This window comes from Onychomys torridus, chromosome 8, assembly GCF_903995425.1.
Source record: "Onychomys torridus chromosome 8, mOncTor1.1, whole genome shotgun sequence".
In the NCBI taxonomy this organism is placed as follows: domain Eukaryota; kingdom Metazoa; phylum Chordata; class Mammalia; order Rodentia; family Cricetidae; genus Onychomys; species Onychomys torridus.
This window is the reverse complement of record NC_050450.1, coordinates 55,536,399-55,549,716: the sequence shown is the minus strand read 5'-3', so window position 1 is coordinate 55,549,716 and position 13,318 is coordinate 55,536,399. Positions and strand designations below refer to the sequence as shown.

The window sequence follows — 13,318 nt, the reverse complement described above, 5'->3', positions numbered from 1 at the left end:
TGCTGATAGTGGGATCATGCCTCACTCCTCACAACTCCAGCTATCTAAGAGCTTATGTGCCAGATGGAATTTCAAAGAGCATAGGGAGTTTCTCAAACAGGAACAGAAGTTTCTGGATGAATGCCTTAGGACAGGTAAGTTAGTGAACAACACTAATTCATATTTTAATTGCCCAATGGAAGAATTGAGTGACACTATTGGATAGTAAAGGGAGCCTGGAACATTTTCTCTTCTATCTCTCACCTTGCAGAATCAGAAGGTGAGGATCTGTATAGGTCACCCAATTCGTGCTAAAAGTAAAATCTCACGCCTCTTCACCCTACTGAAATCCAAGAACACAAAGATCAGAACTTTGAAATGTAACACATAGCCTTCCTCACTGCAACCATGCAGCCATTTACTTACTGAAATTTTGCAAGAGAGAAAATTTATTTTCCTTCTTTTCTTTCCTTCTTTTTTCTTTTCTTTCCTCCCTGTACCTTCCCTTTTCTGAGCCAAGACCTCACATTGCAGTCCATAACAGCTTTAAACCCATGGTGATAATGCTGCTCAGCCTCTCAAATGCTGAGAGTAGAGTTATGAACCACCCACCCAGCTGGGCACATAGACATCATAGTTTTGTGAGTGGGAAACAGGCTCGGGGAAGTTGGCATCATCTGTGTTCAGGTCCTCCCTGCTGTTGAGTAGTGAGGTCAACCAGATGACCCAGCCTGTCCATGTCTATCAATCCTCCAGTCCTACTCACTGCACATGGCTAATACTCTGTTCCCACAGCCCTGGAGATTTTTCTCTGCAACAGTAAAGGAGAGGGGAAGATTGTGAGCTGATGCTGGTGGTAGGGCAATCTCTCATCTTGGTTTGAGGGAGTTCTTGAGATTTCCAGTGTAAGGATGGCCAGGGCTAGGAAGATGGCTCAGTGGTTAAGAACACTTGCTTTTCTTCTAGACGACTTGAGTTCTGTTCCCATAGCCATGTCAGGTGGCTCACAACCACATGTAACTCCAACTCCAGGGGCTCTGACTCCTTCTTCTGGCTTCCTCAGACACTCACATGTAGCTAACACACTCATACACACACACACACACACACACACACACACACACACACACACACACACACGCACACACGCACACACGCACACACGCACACATGCACACACACACGCACACGCACACAGACAGACAGACACACACACACACACGTTTTAAAATCAGGATAAAGTCAGCATTGTACCTGAAAGGTGGATAGAGTATAATGGAGAAGTCCTCAAAGATGAGGCTCTAATGGGTCAGTTTAAGATCCTCCCTCCACCCACAATGGGATGATTTTTTAAAATTGTGCCCAAAACTGTTGATTCTAACATTTACTACAGTAATTCCAAAGTTGTTACATTGCTCAGTGGAGAGCCAACAACATAATGACAGCATGCACTCATTCAATCCTTTATTCATCCACCGTGTATTGAGGACCTACTATGTGATGGGGGATTTTTATGGACGGGACTCTGTCCTCACGGAAATGACTGTAGCAAATGTCTGTCATGGGGCAGCCTACACACCGACATGTGACATCACTTAGTGATAAATACTCAGGGAGAAATAAGATGAGAAAACAGTAGAGGTGAGGTGTTTAGACAGATTGGGCAGTGAAAATCTCTCAGAGATCATATCTGAGCAGACACTTAGTGACATGACTGTTCAAGGGGACAGGATACCGGGCAGAGCAAGCAAGAGCCAAAGGTGGAGGAGACAACATGCCTGCATGGGAACAGATCAAAGACCAGCAGGACAGAGAGAGCCAGTGGTGGCCATGAAGAGGAGAGGACAAACGGCCCATGGTCCTGAAAATGAAGAGGAGAGCTTTGAACAAATCTGTTCTTCACTTAATTATTATTATTATTATTATTTTTTGTGGCACTAGGGACCAACCTGGGGCCCTGCATGTGCTGAGTCCACATCCCATTACTGATTGGCCACTAGTGACAGGACTTGGCTTTAGAAGTCAGTTATTATTATAAAGCCGATTTCATTCTCCTTGAGAATAGGTTCTAGTACCTGCCCTCCTTTAATTTATCTATTTTATTAAACTGTTGGAGTTGTATATATTTATGGAGTATAGTTTGGTGTTTTGGTGCATGTATATATGGATATTGGAGAAATCAGAGCAGTCAGCATCTCCATCACTACAAGCATTAATATTCATTTGTGATGAGACCGTTTGAAATCTTCTAGCTATTTTGAAATATATACCATCCTATAGTTAACCACAGTCTGTTGTGAAATAAAACATCAGAATTTATTTCTTCTTATAACTTCACACCTGTCATTCCCACGCTTCCCTCCTCTCCTCTCCCATCTCCCCTTTCTCTTATCCCTTCCTCTTCTCTCTCGTTCCCTTTCTTCTCGTCCCCTCCCCTCACATTCTGGTAACCATTAGTCTCTCCACTTCGAAAATATCGCTCATCTCTCTACTTCTATGCATACAACACTTTTTTGGGAGGTGTGCATGTGCTGAGATCCAATCAGGTTTGGGGCATGCTAGGCAAGGGCTGAGCCACAAACCCAGACCTTAAATACTCCCTATGGTACCAGGATTTTGTGGTTATGTTTATTTTATGTTCAGCATTGCTTCATTCATTGTTTTATTCGACAAGTGACTGAAAACAGTCTTCTGGGCTTTGGGTATCAAAAGTTGTCCTTTGAAACCTCTCAGGATCTAACTGGCCAGGGCCAGGTCTCAAAATGCTTGAAAAGGTGGGAGAGGGGCTTGAGAGAGAATCATCCAGCACCTCCAGAGAGAAACCATATCCCAGTAGCCCAAAGGTGGAGGGAGTCACTTCCTATGCCTCCCAGAACATCTGGAAAGGGGTCAGACTGAGGGGAGGAAGGGCAGGAAGTGATGTCTGCAGAGTCAGGACGGCCTGGTCCACGTATGAGATCAGTGAATGCACACCAGAGTGGGCCTCATCCTTCCCACTGGGCAGTTTCAGACCCAGTGAGGGTGTGGTGTGGAGTGTGTGAAATTGGTGTGGCCAGAGGAGTTGAGGACAGGGTAGGCGACCTGACTGGCTGGAAGGAATATTTTGGAAATTCTGGTGTTGTATTGTGTTTTCAGATGAGTTTTCTCTGGGCTGCCTAGGCTGCACTCCAGCCATCCTTCTGCCTCAGCCTCCTAAATTCTGGGGTTACAGTCATACCATTCAGCAGAGCTTCAGAACTGTCGCCAGACCCCCACTTGAAAATTCCAGGCACCTTATGTTGGTCACTTACACAAAGATCTATATTTAATGTCATAGTGAGTTAGGCCTGGGTACTGAAATCTGTGAATTATTTGAATAGTGGTAGTGGTGATGGGGAACCCCCACAGAAATCCTAGCCCAGAGCACTGTCCTTATCCACTTTCTGAGCAGAATTTCTCATAATTTGAAGCTCACACTGCTCTGGGTCCCAGTTTCCCCAAGAGTGCCCCAAGGCACAAGCCATAGCTTCTGTGACAACCTTGAGAACACAGCCTGCCCTCTGCTTGTGAAGGTCAGCCTGGCAGAATCTAAGAAAAGCCCTGTTTTGGGTGTGATCCCTAAGGCGGGATGTTTTTCTCCTTCATCACGCAGAAGAGGCGTTCATTTTTCTCTGCGGCCTCAGGAAGCTGCATCTTGGGGACCTCGGCAGCCAAGAGAGAGGAATCAAGCTGGTAAATTCCACTCTTAAGCAGGGCTTAAGGATCTGCCCCCAGCTGATTCTTCAGCTTCCCGCTTAGGAAAAAGTGACAGATAAGTCTGTAGTGAGGGTGGTTAGGGACACTGATACCGGTAACATGTGCCCAAACCTCTGCCTCAGCCAGGAGTCAGAATGTAAGTTCTACCCCTGACAGCTGCTGGGTCTTAGCTTTGGAATCTTAATCCCACACTGAAAAGCTTGCATGAAAGGCAACAGCTTTTAGCAGCTGTGCTAATGGTCTCATCCATCAAGCGGGCCCTCTCCTCAGTCTTTCTGCTGTCCACCATAGCCCTCTCTTTGATGAGAAGTGGATATAAAATCTTAAGAGGCAGGTTATTTTTATTTATTTTAATAATATGAGCCTTGGAAAAAATTTCAAAGTAATACACACTTGGAAAAGTAGGATCAAGCTGAAGGGAAATTTTATTCAATAAAATTTGTTGGTTGGGGAAGTGGTTCAGTAAAGTGCCAGCTGTGGAAGCGTGAGGGCCTGAGTTCTGTTTTCCTTAGAACCCATGTGAAAAAACTGGACCTGGGCCCAGTGGCACCTACTTTCAATTTCAGTGCTGGGGAGGTAGAGAAAAAATGATGCCCTGGGTATCCCGGTCTAGCCAGTCAGTGAACTTTGAGACAGTGAGAGATCCTTTCTCCAAAAATAGATGGATGGCTCCCCACACTCACCTACACCACACACAAAAAATTCATTAACTCAAAAATAAAAATTTTAATTTAAAAATTGACCAAAATGTGTGCATTTATTAAGAACAATGTATTTTGAAGTGTATGCATATATGTTTATGTATGCATATTCTCTTAGGTAGGGTTATTACTGCTGTGAAGAAACACCATGACCAAAACCAACTTGGAGAGGAAAGGGTTCATTTGGCTTACATATCCTGAGCCACAGCCCACTGAGGAAAGCCACGGCAGGAACTCAAACCAGCAGGAACCTGAAGGCAAGAGCTGACGCAGGGGCCCATGGAGGGATGCTCCTTACCATTTTGCTCCTCGTGGCTTGCTCAATCTGTTTATAAATAGAACCCAGGACCACCAGCCTAGGGGTGGCACTGCCACAGTGGGCTGGGCCCTCCCTCATCAATCACTAATTAAGAAACCTAATAGGCATGCCTACAGCCATCTTATGGAGGCATTTTCTCAATTGAGGCTCCTTCCTCTCTGATGACAAGCCTGTGCCAAGTTGACATAAAAATCAACTGGCACACACACATATATGTACATGTATAGGCATATGTATGCATATATGTATTCATAATTGTGTGCATGTATATATAAGTATACATTTATGCATATGTGAACATGTATGTATACACACACATATATACAAATACATATACATACACGAGTATTTAAACCTAGCTAATTAACAAATGCATTAACTTCCATAGTTATTTTGGGGTAAGAACACTTGCTATCCATTTAGTATTTTTCAAGAATACTAGATATTGTCACTAGCCACACTTACCATTCGGTGTGCTCTTTTGCTTTCTGTTGCTATTTTAAACATCCTAAAGCAACTCGGTCAGGAAAAGACTTATTTGTTTCCCATGTCCCTATTACCATCCAAGACAGGAATTCAAGCAGGGCAGGAACAGTAGCAGGGGCCAAGAGGAATACTGCTTACTGGTGACTTGCTCTCCATGGTTAACTCAGCTTGCTTTTAAATACAACACTGAACCACCTGCACAAGGGGCTGGGCACTCCCACATCAATCATTAATCAAGGAAACGCCCCACAGACCCGCCTACAGGCCAGTTTACAGAGGCATTTCTCAGTTGAGATTGCTCTTCCTAGATGAGCAACTTGTGTCAAGTTGACAGAAACCTAACCTGCGCATTCTATGTTAAGTCTACTGAGTTTATTTCTCCTCGTTAGCTCTAATTTTGTATCCTTTGACCAAAAATTGCCCAGAAATCTCCTAAAATTTTAGGATAGAAGTCTTTATCTCGGTTTCAATTTTGTTACGGGTTCTTCCCATGTTTGCATACACCCTAAAGACATATAATCCGGATATGGATCTGTAAGCATAGTTTTAGATTTTGCCTTTCAGTGTGTTTTGAAACTTTCTCATGGTAGCAATCACAGATATCTCACAGACATGTGATGGCCATACTTTTAAAATTTTAATTTATAAAGATTTAATAAAGTGTGAAAGCATAACACATATTGTTGAAAATGTACCTTGAATTTTTATCTTTTCCTGGACTTCTGTGTGGTACATTGCCAATTCATGACCCTGGTTGGCCCAAAAACCTCAGTGGAAAATAACCAGTACTCTGAAGTTCTCTAATAGGTTAGGTGTGTCAAGTGTATTTTCACTTTAGCAATATTTTCAGCTAATGATAGGGTTTCCTGAGACATAGTCTAATTGCAAGCTGAGGGAAATCTACATGTCATCATTTAGAGTTGCTCAGGGGCGTGTATGTACATGAAGGAGATGTGTATGCTAAAAGCTCCAGGATGCTGGTGAAGAGATCAAAGTTCCAAATAAATGGAGATAGGTGGAACCATGAACTGGGAGATGGAACCAAGTTGGTAGGTTTGTTGTAGTTCCTATAAAAAGTATTTCCTTGTTTTTACGTTCAGTGTACACTATCCTGTTATGAACTTTCCCAAAGTTCTTGTAATTATAGCGTTTCCCTAGTGAAGAATTTATTTTTATTCATTAATTTATTTTTAAAAAATCACTTTATTGTCATGAACTCCCAAATAAAAACATCACACAGATTAATAAAGCCACTCAAACACTTGCCCAGTCTTAGGTGTGTGCATCCCTGTCTCTGAAAGGCCCCCCCGTCTCAGTAACTTAGCCTAAGAAACGGCCTTGAGAAAGATAATTGGGAAAGTAACCTTGAGTCAAGGCAGGAGATGTCAAACACCCGGTCTTGGGAGGAACAAACCTTGAGTCAGAACAAGATATCTATAATTGGCTACCTGGCCTTGGAGAACAGACAGCTGCACATTCCTGAAAATTAAAGATAGCCCCCAAGTTCACCCTGGCCTTATTTGAATTAACCAATGGGGACCCTGTAACTATGCTTCTCGCTTCTGTAACCGTGCTTCTGCCCCCAGGACTCTATAAGAAGTCCCCCTTCCCCTAGGAAGGCGCGCAAGTCCTCCGAGAGACTTGTCGCCCCAGGTACCTGTGTATTCAAATAAACCCTCTTGCTGTTTGCATCTGATCCGTGGTCTCGGTGTGTTCCTTGGGTTTGGGGTCTCTCTTGAGGAAAGATCCCCTGTGGGGGGACTTTCTTTCATTGGAGGCCCCAGCGAGATTGAGACCCCTCCCCAGGACCACCGACCCACCATCAGGAGGTAAGCCGGCCGGCCTCGGTATTTATGTTTAAGCTCGAGCCGTCCTGTGTCCGTTTTGTCTCTGTGCTGTCTGTTTCTATGTTTGAGCTCTGTTCCTGCGCAGCGTCCGGAGGGACCAGGAAAGGAGGCGGGCAAGGTCTGCCGTGAGGCCGGGCCGCCTGATTGTAGTGCCGGGAGAGGAGGCAGGCAGACTTGCCGTGAGGCCGGGCCGCCTGAGTCCCGCACTAGGGTATCTCCCCTAGTGTTCTGTATCGGGGTGAGGCTGAAGGGGCTGACGAGCCCGGACTTCGCTCACCAACCCTGGAAGACGTTCCATGGGAGTCTGAAGTCCCCTTTGGGGCACGGTTTTACACTCACGTATCCGAGGGATACATGGTGTCTGTTGGAGAGGAGGGATCCGGACCCTCACAGCACTCTCCGTCTGAGTTTCTGCTCTCGGTTTGGAGCCGGAGCCGCGCAGCGTGTGTCAGTCTTATTTATGTTTGTCCGTCGTTCGTCATTTTCTGTTTAAAGAAACCGCCATCTACCTCCTCCCTTTACCCTATTCTCCCACGAAAGGATCCCCCTAGAGGGGAGGAGAAAGCCGAGGAGAGTGCGGCCTGATGGCCGAGGGAGAAGGGAAGGGGCGCCCGGGAGCAGGCGCGCAGGGACTCAGCGAGAATGCATCCCGAGAGGCGACAATTCAGGGCGTCCCAAGGAGCCAGCAAGAAAGATGATGGCGGCGGGGCGCGGGCCAGCCCGGCCGCGGGCACCGTGAGCCCGAGTGCAAGCGCCCGGCATGCAGCTGCAGTCCCCGGCCTCAGCCCCGCTCCATCCCCGCTGCGCCCTCCCGCCGAGCGGCGCGCACCATGCCGCGGGTGCCCGCGACCCTCTACGCCTGTCTGCTCGGGCTCTGCGCACTCGTGCCGCACCTCGCGGAGAGGAGCGGCCGCCGCGGGAGCGCCAGCGCCCCCCCTCCGGTCCCCCCTTGCCGCCGCTGTCCCGGCCCCACTGCGCGCCACCCGCCCGCCGCCCGCTGCCACTGAGGGGATGTGAGTGCTGGGCCAGCGCGCGCGGGAGGCAGCGGCTGCTGAGGCGAGTGGGGCACGGCGGCGGCGCCCGCCACGGCCCAGAAGCGCTCCAGCCCGCCCTGGGCCCCGGCCCAGGCTCCCCGGCGATCCACCTCCCCACCCACCTCCACCGCCCTCAGCCCGCCTGGCGGTGGTCCCCGTGCGAGCGCCGGGAGCGGCACTTCCCGGGCCGGCCGCTACTGCGGCAGAGGTCCCCGTGCGGCCGCGGCGGAAGCGGCGATTCCCGGCTGACCGCCACGGCGGCGGGGGGCGGCGGAAGCGACGGCCCCCATGCCGACAGCTGCATACAATACTGGCCGATTTTCGGCCTTTGATCTTTACAACTGAAAACAGCATAATGCATAACCCTCCTTTCTTTAAGGACCCTGTTGCCTTGACTAACTTGATTGAATCCATTTTAGTGACCCACCAGCCTACATGGGATGACTGTCAGCAGTTGCTGCAAACCCTCCTGACAGTGGAGGAGAAGCAGTCTTCCTAGAGGCCCAGAAGCAGGTTCCTGGAGACGATGGAAGACCCACACAACTGCCTAATGTTATTGATGCAGCCTTTCCCCTCACCCGCCCGAACTGGGACTTCATGACCCCAGAAGGTAGGGAGCACCTACGTCTCTTTCGCCAGTTGCTCTTAGCGGGTCTCCGGGGGACTGCTAGGCGCCCCACCAATTTGGCTCAGGTTAGACATGTGATCCAGGGAAAGGATGAGACGCCGGCAGCATTCCTGGAAAGACTTAAAGAGGCCTATAGAATGTATACCCCATATGATCCGGAAGATCCAGGACAGGCGCCGAGCGTCATCTTGTCTTTCATCTATCAGTCAAGTCCAGATATAAGGGCCAAGTTACAGAGACTAGAGGGATTGAATTCGTTCAATTTGTCAGATTTATTAAAAGAAGCAGAAAAAGCTTTTAATAAAAGAGAAACTCCCAAAGAGCGGGAGGAGAAAATATGGCAGAGACAGGAAGAAAGAGATAAGAAACGTCATAGAGAAATAACTAAAGTCCTGGCCGCTATAATGTCTCAGGGACAGGTCAGAGAGGGAGTTAGGAAGGGAGATCAAAGAAGGGCACCCCTTGACAAAGACCAGTGCGCCTACTGCAAAGCGAGAGGACATTGGGCTCATGACTGCCCAAAGAAACCTCGAGGGCCTAGAAAAACTAAGACAGGAGCCACGGGCCTCCTCAATCTGGAAGATTAGGGAGGTCAAGGCCAGGAGCCCCCCCCCCCGAGCCTAGGATAACTCTCAAGATCGGGGGGCAGCCAATGACCTTCCTAAGGGACACCGGAGCTCAACATTCAGTCCTGACCCACATCGGAGGCTCTCTCAGTGACTGCACAGCTTTGGTCCAGGGGGCCACGGGTAGCAGGAGATAGCGATAGACCACCAAGAAAAAGGTTCAGCTGACATCTGGACAGCTCAGCATCATACACTGTCCCGGGCACCGAAAGGATGACTCTGTAATAGCGCGGGAAAATCGGCTGGCCAATCTGACGGCCTGGACAATGGCCTTACAACCCCCAGGGGTGACAAGCTGCTGGTCATGCAAGACTACCAACAGCCAAACAGGGACCCCATGCTCTACAGCCCGGAGGACCAGGAACTAGCAAAAAAAATGGGGATGGAATGGAGCCCCGAACGACAAGCTAACATCATAGATGAAGGCCCGTCTGGCTGATGAGGCCTCGAACACTGTATTATTAAATCAGGAACAGGTCCTCCAACAGGTGACTTCCAGCTGCCCTGCTTGTGCCCAAGTCAAGCCAGGAAAAACCCATCTGAACAGAAGAAGCTGCCTGCGGGGCCACCGCCCCAGAGTCCATTGGGAACTTGACTTCACTGAGGTAAAACCTGGGCTATATGGGTACAGATACCTTCTGGTTTTTGTAGACACTTTTTCAGGATGGACGGAGAAAGAGACTGCTACCATGGTAACCCAGAAACTCCTGGATGACATCTTTCCCAGGTATGGAATGCCCCAGATATTGGGGTCAGACAATGGGCCCGCCTTCATCTCCCAGGTAAGTCAGAAGATGGCCAGGCTATTGGGGATCGATTGGAAACTCCATTGTGCATACCACCCCCAGAGCTCAGGATAGATAGAACGCATAAATAAAAACATTAAGGAGACTTTGACCAAATTAACGCTCGCAACTGGCACTAGAGATTGGATGCTCCTACTCCCACTAGCCCTTTACCGAGCCCGGAATACTCCTGGGCCTCACGGCCTAACCCCGTTTGAGATTTTATATGGGACTCCCCCTCCAATAATAAACTTCCTTCACCCTGATATCTCCTCTTTTGCCACTAGCCCTACCCTGGAGGCACACCTTCAAGCCCTCCAACTGGTACAAAAGACGGTGTGGAAACCCCTGGCAGATGCCTACTGGGAGCAACTGAATCGCCCGGTGATGTCTCACCCATTCAAGATTGAAAACTCTGTCTGGGTCCACGTGTCATATATGAAGGCCGTCAAAGAACCCGATAAAGCTGAGAACCTATGGGTTCCCCTAATCCCCCTAACAGCCCTCCTAACGTTAGGAGGGGCATCATCCTCCTGCTCATTTTATTATTTGGGCCATGTATCTTCAATAGATTGGTACAATTTGTTAAGGATAGGATTTCTGTTGTCCAGGCTTTGGTCCTAACCCAGCAATATCAGAGGCTCCGACAACCAGAGATGGAGCTGACTCCTTATTCTCCATCCTAAAATGAAAGATTCCATTTACGACAAAAGAAAATGGGGGAATGAAAGGCCCCCCCGTCTCAGTAACTTAGCCTAAGAAACGGCCTTGAGAAAGATAATTGGGAAAGTAACCTTGAGTCAAGGCAGGAGATGTCAAACACCCGGTCTTGGGAGGAACAAACCTTGAGTCAGAACAAGATATCTATAATTGGCTACCTGGCCTTGGAGAACAGACAGCTGCACATTCCTGAAAATTTAAGATAGCCCCCAAGTTCACCCTGGCCTTATTTGAATTAACCAATGGGGACCCTGTAACTATGCTTCTCGCTTCTGTAACCGTGCTTCTGCCCCCAGGACTCTATAAGAAGTCCCCCTTCCCCTAGGAAGGCGCGCAAGTCCTCCGAGAGACTTGTCGCCCCAGGTACCTGTGTATTCAAATAAACCCTCTTGCTGTTTGCATCTGATCCGTGGTCTCGGTGTGTTCCTTGGGTTTGGGGTCTCTCTTGAGGAAAGATCCCCTGTGGGGAGACTTTCTTTCATCTCAAGTATATGCATTCCAGTCTCAAGTGTGCGCATTCCAGCGAACCTCTGTACTGTTCCAACAGCCATTCTGAAGCCATAGAGTTAGGCTTTTACACCTTCACTGTCAATTATATCTCTGTGGTCTTATCTACCACTAAAAAAGCAAAACAAAACAATGACACTGTCGGAACTAGAAAACCAATCGGCATTGTATTTTCGTCACGGGCTGAAGAGATAGGTTAGCCGTTAAAGGCTAGGCTCACAACCAAAAATGTTTTCTTTCAGGACTCATGTGTCTTGTTGTATTTCTTTCTTCCTTATCACCTAGTATTCCCCTTTTGTGGGAGTCACATCTCATTTTATTTTTAATTTGGCACACCTGCTTGTCAGGCAAGAGTGGGATTCAGAGGACACCTTGCAGGAATCTGTTCTTTCCTTCTATCACATGGATCCGGGGAATTGAACTCAGGTCTTCAAGTTTAGCAGCAAGCACCTTCTACTCTGTGGTGCTATCTTGCTGGTTCCCAAACCCTGCACTTTTACATGCAACTTCAAACTTCTACAACTGAAACTATCACCTCGATCAAGATAATGAGCGTGTTTAGGAATCCCTAAGGTTTCCTTCTGCTCTTTTCAATCTGCACTGTCTGTCCGTGAACTGCACAAGCACTCTCTCTGCATGGATAACCACTGGTCTCTACCACTGTGGTTAAATTTTCTGGGAAACTATATGTTTGTGACGTGAACCTACGCATATGAATAAAACCATGCTTTGAGTGATAAGGCTGAGTCAGCACGGGTGTCTTGAGACTTACTTTTGTAATTTCACTCTATCCTTTCCTGTGGGATAAGAGTCACTGTATGGATACACCACAGTGTGTCTACCCATTTACCTGGGGATGGACATCTTGGTTCTCTCCTGCTTTGAGCATGTCCACACAAGGCTTCCTGTGGCTGATACTCTCATCTCTTTGGGGTAAGCTGCTAGTGGTAGAATGGTGGCGCTATATGGGTTATTTCCTAACTTAAAAAAAACAAAAAACAAAAACAAAACAAAAACAAAAAAAAACAAAAAACAAAAACCCAACTGTTGTGTCATTCCCCACTGACTAACAGGAATGATAGGTCCAGCCCCTACCTCTGGACCACACTTGCAGTCATTTAACAGCTGTGCGGTGAGGTGTCCCTGCATTTTGTGTTTTTCCTAGGGCCCATGCTGCTGAACTGTGTCTAGTGCCTATTTGAATGTCTGTGTAAACATCGTCTTAGTGTGTGGCTTCTCTCCTTGTTCTCTCTAACAGTGGCTTTCAAAGACAGGCATTGCAGTTGGAAGTCCAGTTCATATTTTTTCTCCTTTAAAAATCTTTGTCTTTGCTGTTGGTCGTTTTTATGATTATGATTCTAATTTCCTCTGTGATCCAAATTTGTAATTGAGAAAATGATGGGTATTTTTCTTCTCCTCTTCTTTTAAGCCTTTGCTGTTACTGTAGACATAGCTGAGACTGTGGCTCGTGCCATTTGTATTGTAAAAATTAATGCTGATGGGGTGAGGGGCTGGGCAGAGTAGATGCGAGAAGGTGGAAGGAGGTCTGTGAGAAAGGCAAGCTTGGTCTAAATTGCTTTTTTTGCTCTGCTGCCTCCGCACTGTCTGTCTGGATGCCAAACCCGGGCTGCACTCCGCCAGGCCACCTTCCCTTTGTCACTCTTTATAGCTTGTTCTCTAGCTCTTTTTCTGCTTTCCTCATCCTCCTTCCCTCCCTCCCTCCCCCCCTCTTCATCTAGTCCTTGCAAAAGTCCCCTGTGCTCCCTTCAGTAAATAGAGAATCGATGTTTTAATTACCTCCCAGTGCTTTTTCTCTGGTTTAATCCATGGCCATTTTACAATCTTAGGTTTCACAGGGGTTCCCCTCTGGTCTGGTTTCTACCTGTGTTCCCTCTGAGCTGTTTTCAACGCACCAGACGAAAAGATTCCTCTAAAATGCGTGTTAATATCA

At 47.6% G+C, this 13,318-nt stretch overlaps 1 protein-coding gene across 2 annotated transcripts; it reads left to right on the top strand.

Annotated features, from left to right (window-relative positions):
* The first annotated feature begins 9,216 nt into the window (after window positions 1-9,216).
* On the top strand, window positions 9,217-10,779 carry LOC118589669. 2 transcript variants are annotated; one of them, XM_036197149.1, is made up of 2 exons: window positions 9,217-10,082; window positions 10,428-10,779. In XM_036197149.1, exons 1-2 carry the CDS (start codon window positions 9,775-9,777, stop codon window positions 10,762-10,764), a joined length of 645 nt encoding a protein of 214 aa, XP_036053042.1. In that variant the 5' UTR covers window positions 9,217-9,774; the 3' UTR covers window positions 10,765-10,779. The 2 variants fall into 2 exon arrangements, 1 of the variants encoding a protein (XP_036053042.1); XR_004945686.1 differs by lacking the exon at window positions 9,217-10,082 and adding an exon at window positions 10,127-10,137.
* The last annotated feature ends 2,539 nt before the right edge of the window (window positions 10,780-13,318 follow it).

What these genes read in the sequence shown, in the direction of transcription:
- LOC118589669 (XM_036197149.1), top strand. Translation starts at nt 9,775, where the DNA reads ATGAAGGCCCGTCTGGCTGATGAGGCCTCGAACACTGTATTATTAAAT. An exon ending in CTGGATGACATCTTTCCCAG is followed by an intron (nt 10,083 to 10,427) that starts GTATGGAATGCC and finishes TTTTGCCACTAG; the next exon opens with CCCTACCCTGGAGGCACACC.